The sequence below is a fragment of the Bos mutus genome, chromosome 10, assembly GCF_027580195.1.
Source record: "Bos mutus isolate GX-2022 chromosome 10, NWIPB_WYAK_1.1, whole genome shotgun sequence".
NCBI classification, from domain to species: domain Eukaryota; kingdom Metazoa; phylum Chordata; class Mammalia; order Artiodactyla; family Bovidae; genus Bos; species Bos mutus.
In genome coordinates this window covers 71,817,537-71,833,036 of record NC_091626.1, presented here as the reverse complement: position 1 = coordinate 71,833,036, position 15,500 = coordinate 71,817,537, and the positions used below count along the sequence as shown (strand labels likewise).

Here is a 15,500-nt window from a genome sequence, read left to right as displayed (position 1 = left end):
AGCCCCCAAGGGCTCTGAACTACCCTCATTCAAAGTATAGGTAGCCTGAGATCCTCCAGAGTGGCCATGAACAAAAACCCAGCTGGCCTAAGAATGCGGGTCAAGTGTGTCTGTCCTGATTAACTAGTTATTACAATCTTTCTGTCCTGATTAACTAGTTATTACAGTCTTTAGCTGCTAAGCTTGCCCTGGGCAAGGCCCATTGCTGGGTTTTAGCCTGGAAGGCCAGTTCTGACTTTGAATCAGCTGGCCTGCAGTTTGGTATTTTGTGCTACTAACAGGACTCCCAGCTCCGCCCAGCCCTCCTGGAGTGAGTAGTACCTGAAAAATTTCTCATCTCATAAACACAACTCTCCTACAACAGGCCTCTGAAAAGCTTCTGCGTCAATACTGTTTATTATGAAATAATTCCACCTTACTAGCAGCTCAAGAGGGCAAAAAAGATGCAATACTATTTTTCTTAATCATGATAAGTTGAGAAGGAAGAGGAACTTTCAGAAGAATAAAGAAACAGAACGACTTCTGTGTTATTATGTGAGAGAGACAGGACTATTTAATCCCAGGGTTGGCAGCTCCTTTATGAAACGGAGTCTGCAGGTGCTTGGACACCCAGGGAGGGTTGAAGCAGCCACTGAAAGTTGCCAAAAGCTACTGAATTATCTCAACACTTGCAGTTTTCCTTCTTTACCTATAGTTTTCTCCTAAAAACTCAGATCTCCCTAGCACTTGGAAATAGTTGTTTACATTTCCTGAGACTTCACAGAAAGGACCTAGGTGACAATTGAGGGGCTTTTCACCCAAAGCCCCTGCCCAGACCATGATTTTTCCAAGAACCAGGCTGTCTCCAAGACCCAGTCCCGGAATGACAGAGATCTCAGATGAACCTAAACTTTTTTTTTTTTTTGAACCTAAACTTTATGAGGACTTTAAACTCCAATTTGCAAAAGTGTGGTCTTTTCTCTTGATGCCTTTCAAAAATACCACAGATTACTCCCTTCCCTTCTCCATCCTAGGACACTACTTGAGTTTGATCAGTCTTCCGTCACGCAGGATCATCACTCAGAACATAAACTACTGAACAGTACAAAATGTTCAGATGTTACTGAGGGCAGAGTCAGGCTTTTCCTATGCTTCCTCAGGTGGTGATGATCTTAAATTCTACTTTTAAAAAAAGTATATTTGACTGAGCTGGGTCTTAGTTGTGGCATGCAGGATCTAGTTCCCTGACCAGGGATGAAGCAAGGGCCCCCTGCATTAGGAGCAGAGAGTCATAGCCTCTGGACCAACATGGAAGTCCCTCAAATTCTACTCTTTTATAGAAATCTCTCTTCCCTACTAGACTGCGCCAGGTACCAGCATATCTTTGGAAGTGCTTATAAATCTGCTGTTTCTTTTTTGGTATGGCCTGGAAAAACAGACACACCGGTTATGATTGTACTTCAAATGAGAGCACACAGGTATAGGGAATTATGGGGGTTCTTAGAAATAAAGGGAATGCGCTTTAGGGGACAGGGAATTTTGCTTATCCCTAGGGCCCAGAACAGTGCACTGGGCAGTGCCTGGCACTCAGTAGGCACACAATAAATACCTTTTGAATGAAAGGGGCAAACATCCATTTGTTCTCAACCAAACACAATTAGGAAAATTCAACTATGTCAATTGCTTCTGGCCTATTGAAGAGCAGAAGGAAGTGGGTGCTGTTCCAAGCCTTGGAGATCCTCCCACACTATTTCATAATTTCTCCTTCTACCTGCTAACACTTCCTCTTAAGGAGAAATCACTACAACAGACTATAAAAGAACCATAGTGGGAACTAAATGTTATCCCCCTGCATCACAGAGGGGAAGAATGAGTTATGCATTAGCCCAGCCCTTCCTGGAGGCTCCATAACTGGATTGGCCACTTGCAGCAACCTAAGCCCAGAGCAGGGAAAGGAGCTTGGAGCTGGGTCTCCCGCCGTCTCCACTGGGCTTGGTGCCAGGCACACAGGAGGGCCTCTGACAATCCACCTGCCTCCAGTTTCACCTCTTGAAAGGAATGAATTCCCAACTTAGACAAAAAAGCCAGGCGCTAAGGGGCCCAATAAATGTAAAATAGCCATCATTAACTTAAAAGAAAGGTGCCCTACAAAGAAGAGATCATTATTTTTTAGAAGGCTGTTATCCTTCCATATAATAAAACTTGGAGCCAAGTAAGTATTAATAGTACAAGTAAGTCCACAGGGTAGACTCAGATACAGAGGACACACAGGGAGGCCACTCCATGTGACAACAGATACTGAATGAACAAATCATGCTGGCGAATCAGCAAGAAGTCATTACAGGCCCAGTGCCAGAAGGAGGAAGAGTTAGTAATCTCAGCCTGGGCAGTATTTTCTTGCCAAGCCTGGGGGAGGCAGACATCTCATCAACCCTGCACTAGTCACAACCCCAAAGGTTATGTGACCGCCTGATGTCATAAGCAGGAAGTAAACCACAGAGCTCTAGGCACTTACCTGGAAGTCCCCTCTGCCTAAAAGATTGGTCACTTTCATTTCTTACAGCCTATGGTCTACACTGCAACAGCACTACAGAGAAATTTCTAAATTTCTGTGGAAACGGGACTGCTCCTAAGGCTCTGAGCAAAGAGGGTGCCAGCCACTGCCCAGACCAGTGCTCTCAGCTCAGCATTTCCAAATGTAGGCCTGCCAGTAGTACTGTGAGATGATTCTGGGGGCACCTGGACCTCACGCCAACATCTCTCGGTCTGCTAACCATGGTCCATGGTCCAGACTCAGGACAGTGACCTGTGCAGCCTGAACCAACCAAGACCATGCACAGGGCCTGGGCTGCTTCTGTCCATATGTTGCCCCTATGTGCCTTAAAGGATCCAGGTCCCCAGCCCATCCCTGAGGTCACTCCTCTGGTCCTCCCTCCCCTCAGGCTCTCCCTTTGGTGCTCCCAGTATCCGTTCCTGGGCCTCAACCCCGGCCCTGCCCTCCTTCTCAGCCCACATCCCCAAACCAGACTGGTCTACATCTGGAGGCCAGTCTCCTTTTCCACCTCCACCTCCTCAGATGCCCTCTTCTCTCAGGCCTGCCTCTCCCTCCCACCCTTACCCTAAGCAGGCTTACATCATGCCCAGACTCTCAAATTCTCACCTGCCTTCTTCTCTCAGGTTGGAGATTCCCACCCCTCAGATCTGACAGATACCCTGGGTCTGGCGGCTCCTCACCTCACCCCCATGGCCTGCTATCACTCTCAACCCCTAACGTCCTCGGTCCCTACCCCCAAAGTCATTCTCTCTGCCTGGGCACAGAATTCTTTCTCTCTTGGCCCTGGTACTTCCTACATCTCATTCTTTTTTCCCCTTAATGCACTGGTTTCCTTCATAAACAAAATTATATTAGTAAAAAGAAGAGAGTTGACTTAAAGAAAAACAATAATAACCAAATAAAAGTATTCAGAAGCAGCAAAAATAGGGAAAGCAGTTATGCAAATAGAGAATATTTTGAATTCTACCTTCACTAAGATGAAAACTCCACTATGGTAGTTTTAACACAAATTTTAATACACGTCCTCAAGTTGTCCAGGTTGGCTTAATATCCTTCAAGTTAACCCAGGTCGGGCAGCTTTACTCAGAGTCAAATCTCTATCTGTGTCAAGGATGGGAGCGAGAGGCTTTCTGGAGCCATCTCTTGTTGCCCTAATTGCTCCTAAGTTGTGGGTCATGGAAAACAGCTCTGAAAGAGGCATATAAAATGCAGGTTTGGGCAGGTGCTCTGCATTTACTAGCCACCTTATGCTGGCCAAATCAATTAAACTCTGCAGGTCTCAGTCTTCTCATCTATAAATTGGAGCTAATAGTCCTTGCATATCTCACAGGCTTATTTTGAAGATCACATCAAATGAGATAATTTATGTGAAAGCACTTTAGTGTCATATAAATGTGAGGTATTATCTTGAACACTAATGAATAGCTTACAAACACAAATGAATCATTCCTTCTGACTTAACAGGTAGCCAAGTAACTTCAAAACTTCAGAGCTTCAGCCAGACAGCCAAACCCAGGAATGAGTTAATTATCAGAGAAATATCAAGAAGACTTGGAGGTTGGGCTCCTGGTCCCACCCAGTGCCGGTCAGGCCCTCAGTGAATGAATGAATGACAAGTGAAACCAGGCTCAGTGCCCAACCTTAGCGCCTCAGGGCCTGGTCTGGAGGCAAGAGGCTGGAGGCAAGGCAGCCATTTGGAGGCAGTGGACTGAGTCCCACACACCTCAAATCCAGAAATGGCCCCCAGACCCCCACAGAATCAAGTATAGCCACCCCAGGGCCTAGAGGCCCAGAGATACCACATTTTTCAGATTCATCTCCCGCCACATCCTCAACAAATCCTAGGCAATGCCCCAATCCTTGTCATGCCAAGCACTTTAACCTCATACCATTCCTTCAAGTCCTTCTCTGTCTTACTTTTCTTATATCGGTAAGAAACAATGGATGTCAGTGATCACATTCTAGGGTATAACTGAAACAAGTGATTTAAATACAAGTATTAGCTAGCAAACAGGTAAAATCGCCTTTTCCTTAAAGCAATAATAAAATATAACCTGAAAAGGTCAATAGTAAGTTTCCATGGTAGTTTTCCTGGTAAATACATTTAAAAGTTGAGTCTTCAAAGGGTTGATCAAAACGCATTTTCAAGCACCTAGCTTTACCAAGTAATACCTGGCAAGATACAGTGAGTTACGTACCCTGCAAAGGGCTTCAAATGAAAAGCAAGGCTGCTATAAACAGGACAGAAATTCACATGTCAGCTTCCACGGATTTGTGCAGGGCAGTGGTAGGAACACTAAATTAGGGCTCCAATATGGCCCAACACTCACTCACTGGGTGATCTCAGCAAGTTCCATAACCTCCCTGAGCCTCCATCCTCCTGTCTATAAAATGAAGACAGTAAATGACCATGATGATCTTTAACCCTGCTGCAAAATATTCCTTTCTCCCCTCAAGGTCTTGCATAAAAATACCTCCTCAGGGGAAGTCTTCATTGATCCTACCAATCACATGAATCATGCCTTCCTCTTTATTCTGACAGCATTTTCCATATAGGCTTTAAAAAATTTTTTGTTTATTTTTGGCTGCTCTGGGTCTTCAGTGCTGCACAGGCTTTGCTCTAGTTGCGGCGTGCAGGCTTCTCATTGCGGTGGCCTCTCTTGTTGCAGAACATGGGCTCTAGGGCAGGCAGGCTTCAGTAGCTTTGATTCCTGGGCTCTAGAGCACAGGCTCAGTAGTTGTGGTGCATGGGCTTGGTTGCTCCACGGCACGTGGGATCTTCCCGGACTACGGATCACAACCCTGTCTCCTGCATTCGCAGGCAGATTCTTTACCACGGAGCCATCAGGGAAGCCTTCCTTACATGCTTTTATTCAACCTCTTTCACTCTACCTCAGAATTCATTGTTTACTATATTGTGTGAGCTGTCAGAAAACAGAAGCGGTATTTTCTTCAGCTCTGAAGTCCCACCATGCCCAAACATTTGTGAACTCTGCTGATCCTCAATCTTGTTCTACCTCCCTGATGCCTCACCTCCCTTCTACTCTGACCACTGCCTTGGCTGAGAATCACTGGTGTAGTGTGAAGTGAATGAGGGACTCTAACAAATGAGAAGGGGTGAGGCGTGAAGGGCAACCTTAGACATGAGCTGTGGGAGACTGCACTGGACGTTAGAGCTTACAGTGTAGGAAGGTGAAGCTACAATGATAACAGCATGAATGAACTTGCAGCGAGTCTGTGCTAAGTGCCTTCTACGTGCTTTGCCTGGACTAAGCCAGACAACAAGGCAGGTGAGGAGGGACTGCCATCATTCCCATTTTGCAGATGGGGAAGCCAAGGCACACAGAAGTTAAATGTTTGTTCAAGGTCATGAACTAAGTAAGTAATGGAACCAATATGCATACAGTCTGACTCCAAAGTTCTCTTTCTTAACTGCCTGCGGTGATTAGCACAAAGATGATTATAAAGGCACATTTACAATCCCAATACACCTCAATGCTGTATTATGATTTCCATCCATTCTCAATACAGGGATGTAACAAGCAACAATTCTTGGCCTCACTTGTTAAGATTAGTTATAAATGCTGTCATTTTCTACACAAGTTACACTCTGTAGGAAACCGCCATCTGATTAGAAAGCATCACCTTCTAGAATTATCAACTTTTGACTTCTGCATTTCTAAACAATGAACTACAAAAGCAAGAGACAGAGAGCCTGGAAACAGACATGATGAGGTAACCCTCCAGGGACTGCTCTCTTCACTTGTAGACATTTAATAAAAGTTTGTGGAATCAAATGGTGTTTGGGGGAAAAAGTTTCTACCCTCTTCTAAAACACAGATGGAAGGACTTTCCTGGCAGTCCAGTGGTTAAGACTCTGCACTTCCACTGCAGGGCACAGAGATTTGATGCCTAGTCAGGAAACTAAGATCCTACATGCCACGGAGAACTAAGCCTACATGCCGTAACGACTGAACCCATGTGCCCGCACCCTGCATGCTGCAACTAGAGTCCGTGCACCACAGTAAAAGATCCCACACAATGCAATGAAGATCCTATGTGCTGCAACTAAGATTCAGTACAGCCAATGCAGTCTTCTCACCTACCCCTTACTTCACCTGAGTGAAAACTGAATACCAACCTCATTGCCCTGCTTAGACCCCAGCCTCTTGACTAGACAACAGCCTCACCTGATCCCCCGGTGGCAGCTCCTCTACCCATCGCGTACTGTGTCCTTTCTGCAAATTGACTTTGAATATTTTCTTTAAAATCCGATTATGTCACTTTTCTGATTAATATATACATCAGTGGCTCATAACTGCCTTCCTCAGGAGTTCTCAACGTCAAGGTTCCAACACATTGGCTAGATCCAGTGTGAAATGTCCACTAATAATGAAGTACTAATTAAACAATTTATAAATATAGAATACTTAAAATAGTGTCCAGCACATGATATTATATAGGTGGTGCTGTGCTGTGCTGAGTCGTTTCTGACTCTTTTCGACATTATGGACTGTAGTCCACTAGGCTCCTCTGTCCGTGAGATTCTCCAGGCAAGAATATTGAAGTGGGTTACCATTTCCTCCTCCAGGGGATATTCCCAACCAAAATATCCAACCCGCATCTCCTGCATCTTCTGCATTAGCAGCTGAATTCTTTACCCCTGAGCCACCTGGGACCAGTTCTGTACTGACTGACTGTATCACTCCTCAAGGGCCCTGTGGTCTCCCTGCTTTTCTGTCCCAGAGTTTCCTCTTTCCACAAGCTCACTCAGACAATAAGCAGAGCAGCCTGGAAGTACAGGGGCATCTGTAGGCACTAATTTTCATTTGATAACTTATCTGCCTCCACTTCCTACACTGCTACAGCCACCACCATAATCCTGGGGGAAGTAACAGAGATCTTAGTTACAGCTTGATCAGTGTACCACTCCCTGGCACATTTATCAACCTGGAGTTTCCTGTGAAACTTCAATTCCAGGTCATCTGCCTACCCTTCTGATCCTCCTGCTTCTGGCCACTAGCACATGTTGAGAGGGCAACACCTGAGCATCTGCTACTAGAAAAGAGTCAATGGGCTGGGGTGTAAAAGAAAACAGAGATGGCAAAGTCATAGGTCACACTGCCACTGAAGGTATGAAAAAGGAATGGAGGAACCTTGAGACCTGGCCTTTCTTCCGCCCTAGGCTCTTAACATAGTTAAATCAGCCAGCAAGAGAGACAGAATGAAGCACCTTTAGCCGCAGTCTAGACAGAAGGGGCATCAGAGGCTGACACTGCGCAGGCGCAAGAAGTAGGGTAGGGTTGCCTCCCAGGCTCAGCCGGCGGCCTCCGCTACACAAGGGCCACCGAAGAGCACAGTACAGTGCCCCGCGGAGTAACCTCTCGCTCGTGCCACCTCTTCTTCCTGAGGCCCTCAGACCCCTGAGGTCTGAGGAAGGTCTGGGAATCCCCTTCTGAAGCCATTGGGCCGCCTCTCGTTCCCCACTCAGGGCCCGGCGGAACCTGGAAAGATGTTGGTGCCAGCCTCAGGTGAGGCGCCAAGGCTGGGAGGGCCGCCAGGTCGCTCAGGATCGACTTTCCTCACCCCCGTTCTCACCTCTTTGTCCTCCGCCTTCTCCTCAATACCTAATAGCGCGTACAGGTCCATTTGTAGGAGCTCCTTGGTCACCGCCATGGTTCCAACTCTGATTGGATTAGTACTACAACTCCCAAAAGTCTACGCGTGTGGGGCTTCCCGCGGACTGTCGGCTCCAAGCCCGCTGAATGGTGAACGAACTACGACTCCCGGCAGCCCTCGCGCCCGCCGCTGCTGCTCTCCGGCTGGGGTGACTGTCGTGAATCTCCTGTCGGAGGCCTTGGCTGGCCCGCGCAAGTGGGCGTGGTAGGTAGGGGCGGGGCTGGGTGAAGGTGCCTGGGGCCCGTACCTGACCCGCAAGAGGTCTGCTCTGCGGATCCTGCTGCGCTGCACCGGGAAACAGGATGGAGAGTAGGTGCTACGGATGCGCTGTCAAGTTCACCATCTTCAAGAAGGAGGCGAGTCTCTCTTCACGGGCTAGAGGGAGGACGCGAAGTGGAGGGAAATACACGGGACTTGCAGTCCTAGGCTTGGTTTTATGGCACCTCTCCAGACGTGTGGTTTTGATGAAGCCACAGAGCCTCAGTTAACATTTCTATAAAACGGGGCTAACACTCCCTTGCTTTCGGGGTTATGGTGCTGGATGTGAGTTCCCTGTAAACTGTAAATCGGGCTCCTGTCATTTTCGGAAAGCTAAGCTTTTCTGTCTGCCAAGTGTAGGATCTGGCTGTTTCCCTCCACCCTGCTCCTCCGCAGCCCGGTCTTAGTTAATACTCTGTGACCACTCTCCACTACACCATGCCCGTTACTCTTTCTGCTCTGAAGCCCTCACCATCAAGCAGCCTGCCCTTTCTCCTGTCTCCAGGGCAACATAGCAAAGTCTCACTTATCCTCAGCACAAACCTGCCAAGTTCCCATGGTAAACAGCAGGCTTCCTCTGCCTCAGTGTGACCAGGAGATAGGAACCGGATAGGCGGGATGAATAGCTGGTAGGGAAGCAGATCATGGAGCCCTCAGAAACCTGGGTTTTGTAGTCAAAGTGGTCAGAATTCAAATTGGGGCTCTGCTATCATTCACAGAGGTGACCTTGGTTTGGGCAAGTCTAGTAACCTCTCTGATCCTGTTTAAAATAAGAATGATAATGGTTGTCGTCAGGATTAAGTATGATAGTGTGTATAAATTGAGAATTAAATCAAGTGATGAACGTTAAGTACTGAATTTAGTGCCTGGCTCAGACAGTAAGGAATCTGCCTGCAGTGTGGGAGATGTGGATTCAATCCCTGGGTTGAGAAGATCCCGTGGAGAAGGGAGAGGCTACCTACTCCAGCGTTCTTGCCTGGATAATTCCATGGACAAAGGAGCCTGGCAGGCTACAGTCCATGGGGTCGCAAAGTGTCCAACATGACTGAGCAACTTTCACTTTTCACTCACACAGTAAATGCTTAATAAATGGAGGCTATTGTTGCCATCCCATCCTGAGTCAAACCTCCTTCCATCTCTGCTAGAACAGAGAAGGCATGGGCCCTGCATTCTCTTTCTCCTCTGTTGAAGAGTCAGTGACCTGAAGCATGGGACTTTGCCTATTTGTCGTTTACACTCTTGTGTAAGGGAAGACCGAGTAGAAAGCATGTGAATTTTGCATGAAGCTTTATGAGATTTGAATAGAAAATTGGAGACAGGAATCGCTTTGCCCTCCACCCCGCATCTCTCCCCAGGCCTTAGGGGCCCCATTCCCCATCCTCCTCCCAGCATCTGGTCACAGCTTCAGTGTCTGCTCTGTGTGTGTGTTCAAAGAGTCCCCGTGAGGAGCCTTCAGGGGTGGGTGAGAGGTAGACTCCTTGCTTCATGTTTCTTGTAGTATGGCTGTAAGAACTGTGGCCGGGCCTTCTGTTCCGGCTGCCTTAGCTTCAGTGCAGCAGTTCCCCGAGCTGGAAACACTCAACAGAAGGTCTGCAAGCAGTGCCATGAGGTTCTGACCAGGTGAGAAGCCAACACGGGTGACGGTTCAGCCGAGCATGGCAGCTGGCAGCTGGCCAGGCCTCTCAGCCTTGTGCTCTGGGTCTAGAGGTCGACTCGGGATTGTTTGGGGTGGAGGGCACCGATAGGCAGATGGTGGGTGACTTCTGACACCAGATTTCTTCTCTGTAGAGGATCTTCTCCTGCCAGTGCCTCCAAGTGGTCACCACCTCAGAACTACAAGAAGTAAGTGCTGAAGGGACAGAGACAAATGGGGAGGGGAAAGGACACAGGAGCCATAGGATAGGAGTCTCTTCCCAGCCTGTAGCTTAAGTGAGCCCAGGATCAGGAGGATAGCTGACTCTCCAGCTCCTGAGTGCCCTCCTGGGCTCAGAGAGCAGCTCATCAGTCCGTTCCCCAGAAAAGGTTCTTGGTAGACCTCACCCTCTCAGCTGAACCCTCCTGCCAGTTGGCTGGGTTGGGGTGCAGGGTGACATGAGCGATGGCCCCAGAAGATGGTCCATTGGAGGCCTCCCTAGCTGCCTAGAAATGATTTGAATGGGAAACAGAGAGGGTGCCTTCACCCCTCCCTTCTGCATTCATCAAGAGCCTCTATCTCATATCCTACCAGGCGTGTGGCAGCATTGGAAGCCAAGCAGAAGCCCAGCACTCCCCGGAGCCATGGACTGACCCAGCAAGATCAAGTCATTGCTGAGCGCCTAGCACGGCTCCGCCGGGAGAACAAGCCCAGTGAGCAGGCCCAGACAGGGTGGAAAAGACACCATCCGGGGCTCCTGGGAGTAGGAACCCTCTGGATATTACAAGGCATCTCTATGCCAATTGCAGAGTCAGTGCCCTCGCAGGCGGAGATAGAAGCCAGGCTAGCTGCACTGAAGGATGCACCCCAGGGTCCTGTCCCTTCCACCAAGGAGATGGAGGCGCGGCTTGCTGTGCTGCAAGGCAGAGTTCCATCTTCTCAGGCCCCCCAGCTGGTGAGTGCTGTGACTTTGGAGGGATGGAGGTCCTGGGACAGGGACCCAGCAGAAGCCCAGATACATGTATGCTTAGATACTTTGCAGGAGTACCTCCTGCTCCTGAGGCCTGCTGCCAGGCCAAGGAACCAGGGACAAGCAGCAGGATTGGGTGGGGCAGCAAAGAGTGGCCCCTAGGTTCTGTTGGGGACTGCCAGACCTACCTGATTACATGGGCTCTTGGTTAGTCCCCTTTCCCTGAGTTTTGGGAATGCCTCAGCACCCAGCCCTGACCGGAACTGCTCTGAGCCTTATGATGTGGCTTCCCCACTACCCTGCTCCCCACTGAGGTTCCCTTCTCTGAGCAGGCACATCAACCACCGGACCCCAGGACCCAGGTGCAGCAGGCACAGGATCTGCTGACACAGCTAACAGCGGAGGTGGCTATTGATGAGAGTTGGGAACAAGAAGGCCCAGGTATATTCTCCACCTGGCTCCCCCAGGGACCCAGCCCCTACTCTTTCCCCAGGTGGGAGAGGCTCCAATGCTGACACTCTGGGAGGTGAATATAAATTAGAGAATATCAACATTATAAGGATTGCCATTTATTGAATGTTTACTCCAGTGGGAGCCAGTGTAAGCCTAGTGGATTAGTGTGTAGGCATTAGGCTCAGACAGTGATTCTCTGTTCTACCACTTAGTAGCTGTGTGACCCTCAGCATGTTGCTTGACTGAAGTCTCACTTTCCTCATCTGTAAAATGGAAGGATGTGTGGTAAGACCTACCTCATGGAAAAGTCATGAGGAGTAAATGGGCTAATCCAGGAGTACTTAGGACCCTGCCTGGCTCATAGTAAGTGAATGTTCTCTGTGATGATGATGATGATAAGGAGGAAGAGGCTATTTACTTAAAATTAAATTTAAGATTGAGTTCCTCAATGGTACCACATTTCAAATGCTCAGTAGTTACAAGTGACTCATGGCTATGATCTTGGACAGCACAAATACAGACCATGACGTGACATGGAATGTTCCCATCATCATAAAAAATTCTTTTGGACAGAGCTCTTCAAAAGCTTCACATCAGTGGTTCTCAACTATGGTGATGATTTTCCCTGCAGGGCCCAATTGGCAACGTCTGGAGACATTTTGGGTGTTGCAACTCAGAGGGTACCACTAGCATCTAGTGAGCAGAGGCTAAGGAAGCTGCTGAACATCATACAATACACAGGGCAGCCCCCACCACAAAGAATTACAGGCGTACCTCAGAGACATTATGGGTTCAGTTCAAGTTCACTGTAATAAAGTGAGGCACGTGAAGTTTTTGGTTTCCTGGCGCATAAAAAAATTGTGTACAGTATACTATAGTCTATTAAGTGCACAATAGCATTATGTTTAAAAAAAAATGTACCTACCTAATTTTAAAATATTTTATTGCTAAAAATTGTTAACCACCATCTGACAACATAGAGTTGCCACAAACTTTCAACTTCTAAGAAAAAAAAGAAAAAGCAATTATCTGTGAAGTGCAATAAAACAAGGTATGCCTATGTCCTGTCCAATATGTCAGTAGAACCAAGATTAAGAAACCTTGCTTTAACATGGAACTCTGCTCAATGTTACGTGGCAGCCTGGATGGGAGGGGAGTTTTGGGGTAGAATGGATACATGTATATGTATGGCTGCATCCCTTTGCTGTTTACCTGAAAGTATCACAAATGCATGCATACCCCAATACAAAATAAAAAGTTTAAAAACCTTAAGAAAAAAAAAAAGAAACCCTGCTTTAGGGGAATTCCCTGGTAGTCCAGTGGTTAGGACTCTGTACTTCCACTGATGGGGGCAGAGGTTTGATCCCTAACTGGAGAACTAAGATCTGCATGCCATGTTGTGCAGCCAAAAAAAAAAAAAGAAACCCTGCTTTAGAGATACAATCTCACTGAATATCCTCAGTAATCCTATGATTAATATTATTATCCATATTTTATAAACGAGGAAATTGAGGCCTGGTGAGCTTAAGGAACTTGACCAAGGTCACATAGCTATTAAGTAGTGAAGCTAGGACTTCAGCCCAAAGCTGTCTAACTTCAAATGTCTTATTCTAAAACTCTGAGCTGAAGAGGACCATGTCAGAGTCACACCCACTCAACTAAAATTCTTCCCCCCTAGTGACATTCAAGACCTCAGCTTCCCTCATGTCGTCTCTGTGCTGCTCCCTAGAAATGCTGATTCCAGCCTGTAAGGCAGAGGGCCTGGCTGGACCCTGGCCTCCCCATCTTCTGCTCCTTTCGGACAGTGATTCTCATACCATGGGGCACCCACCCTAAGGGCAACATGTTAAAGTATCAGGTGGGTGGGGATGAATTTAATTGAAAAAAAAAGTCTAAGATTACTGGTTTCTTATATTTGGGAAAATGAATAAAAATAGCTAATTTTATTTGCAATATAAGCCATAGGAACTATTGTGGAACAAAAAGCTGGTAATTCGTGGAGGGTTTTTTAAAGTTAGGAAATGGGCTCAGTGGTTTCTGATGAGAGATCCCAAAATGTCTCCCTCCCTGAATGCATCACTCTTTCTAGCCGCCTCTATCCAGAACGACCTCAACCGGGGGGGCCCAGGGGCCCAGAGCACCAGTTCCAGGGGGCAAGCCACCTGGTCCCTGGAGGAGGAAAAGAGCAGGTTGCTGGCTGAGGCAGCCGTCGAGCTTCGGGAGGAGAACACCCGGCAGGAGCGCATCCTGTCCCTCGCCAAGCGCCTGGCTGTGCTGCAGGGACGGGACCCAGACAGAGGTAAAGGCTGGTAAAACAGCCACTCACTCGTGTCCCCTGGGCAGGCCCCCCGACCCCCACCCCCAGGCCAAGCTCTGCACAGTGGCTGTACTCTCTGCCAGGCCGAGTCTACTGAGCACTGCCTAGAACCATGAGACAAGTGCTAGGGCAAAACGGTGGATGAAGAACAAGGGGCAGCCATCAGGGGGCAGGGGCCCCGGGTCCCTTCAGGTGCAGAACCTTCTGTTCATGCTGTCCAGCCCAGCAGAGGGGGCAGAGTGGAGATCAGAGCAGAGGGGGGTCAGAGCCACTCTGATCAGACTGGCTGCGGAGGCGGCTTAACTCTGGAACAAGTGCCGCTGGAAACCACACCACTCCCGGGGACAGCAGTACAGCCACTCCGGTGAGCTCTCCACCTCACTCCTCTTCCCCTGCTCCCTGCCCTCCATCTTCAAGTGACCCTCCAGGACTACTACCTTCCCGACAGCGATGATGAAGAGGAGGAAGAGAAGGCCATCCAGAGAGTCCTGCGGCAGGTTGGCCCTGCCTTACCCACCTGACCACCCCTTGTCTGGTCCCTGCTGTGCTGCCCCACCACACCCCTGGCCCCATTCACTCTGTGCCCACCCTGGGGTTTGCTGGCCTGTCACTCTGCAGCTCCTGTTCTAGCTGGAGTTCCTCTACCCCCATGACCCACACCTGCCCCTGGTCCCTTGAGATGGGACATCAGCAGCCACAGACAATAGATCAAGGAAGATGGGTTGAGAGCTTAGGCCACAGAGTGCAGAAATACTGTGCATTGGCGGGGTGCCTGGAGCTAGGAGCTGTACCTCTTCACTCTGTCCACAGCTCACCGAAGAAGCTGCCCTGGATGAGGCAAGTGGCTTTAACATCCCTGTGGAGCCAACTCCCCAACCCCAAGACCAGTCCTGCGGGGCAGAGCCTAAGGTGAGAAGAACCACAGACACAGACCCCCAGGCTGCCATCATAGCCTCCCTCCCACCTCCGTCAGGTACCTGATGTCCCCCATTCCTCTCTGGTCCTTAAAGGCCCAGGCCATGGCCACCAGGCCTGAGGAAGAGGAAGAGGAGCTCCCTTGGTGCTGCATCTGCAATGAGGATGCCACCCTTCGCTGTGCTGGCTGCGACGGAGACCTCTACTGCAACCGCTGCTTCCGGTGGGTGAAGGTGGAATGTTCTTTGGGGCTGGGAGAGTTCCAGGGCTACCTGTGATCTCTGACCTATTTCTATGCTCCGCAGGGAAGGCCATGATGCCTTTGAGCTTAAAGAGCACCAGACATCTGCCTACCAGCCCCTGCATAAAGGCCAAGGGCACTGAGGGAGCCCTGGTCCTCCCGGGAACGTCATCCTACAGGCAAGCACACAGGCTGGGGCGCCCTCCAGGGCATCTGATGGGAGGACATGACAGGCTGGACTGCTTATGAATGTGCCCTTTCTTAAGCCTCCGTTCCTGGAAGGAGGAAGGATTCTCCATTGGAGACAATGACTGGAGGAGCCAGAGGGAAGGCAGAGGTCAGGAGCCTTCCAGCGCTAGAGTCTGGATTGGAAGTGAGAGACAGGGCAAGACCAGTCTGAATCTAAGGAGGAGCCTTGAAACTTGCTCAAGAGCCCAGGGCCCTCCGCTGGTACTTGGAGGATTTAATAAAGTGTGTGATTCATTGGACCAGCATCTTTTA

At 48.9% G+C, this 15,500-nt stretch overlaps 2 protein-coding genes across 2 annotated transcripts in view; one reads left to right on the top strand and one right to left on the bottom strand.

Moving 5' to 3' along the window:
- DNAJC17 (DnaJ heat shock protein family (Hsp40) member C17) overlaps nucleotides 1–8,260 on the bottom strand; it is a 30,274-nt gene extending 22,014 nt beyond the window's left edge. The window contains exon 1 of the mRNA XM_005903953.2: nucleotides 8,132–8,260. Within this exon, the coding sequence (XP_005904015.1) occupies nucleotides 8,132–8,209 (78 nt within the window). The 5' untranslated portion in view covers nucleotides 8,210–8,260. The remainder of the gene's footprint in view (nucleotides 1–8,131) is intronic.
- Nucleotides 8,261–8,375: 115 nt separating this feature from the next.
- ZFYVE19 (zinc finger FYVE-type containing 19) lies at nucleotides 8,376–15,462 on the top strand. The gene is made up of 12 exons (XM_070378214.1): nucleotides 8,376–8,568; nucleotides 9,969–10,090; nucleotides 10,259–10,312; nucleotides 10,698–10,816; nucleotides 10,913–11,058; nucleotides 11,406–11,514; nucleotides 13,616–13,825; nucleotides 14,261–14,340; nucleotides 14,654–14,752; nucleotides 14,854–14,981; nucleotides 15,064–15,178; nucleotides 15,266–15,462. Exons 1-11 carry the CDS (start codon nucleotides 8,515–8,517, stop codon nucleotides 15,140–15,142), a joined length of 1,200 nt encoding a protein of 399 aa, XP_070234315.1. The 5' UTR covers nucleotides 8,376–8,514; the 3' UTR covers nucleotides 15,143–15,178; nucleotides 15,266–15,462.
- The last annotated feature ends 38 nt before the right edge of the window (nucleotides 15,463–15,500 follow it).

Coding starts and splice junctions, on each gene's coding strand:
- ZFYVE19 (XM_070378214.1), top strand. CDS start 8,515: ATGGAGAGTAGGTGCTACGGATGCGCTGTCAAGTTCACCATCTTCAAG. Junction 10,817..10,912: donor CCGCCGGGAGAACAAGCCCA/GTGAGCAGGCCC, acceptor TGCCAATTGCAG/AGTCAGTGCCCTCGCAGGCG. Junction 14,753..14,853: donor CCTGCGGGGCAGAGCCTAAG/GTGAGAAGAACC, acceptor TGGTCCTTAAAG/GCCCAGGCCATGGCCACCAG.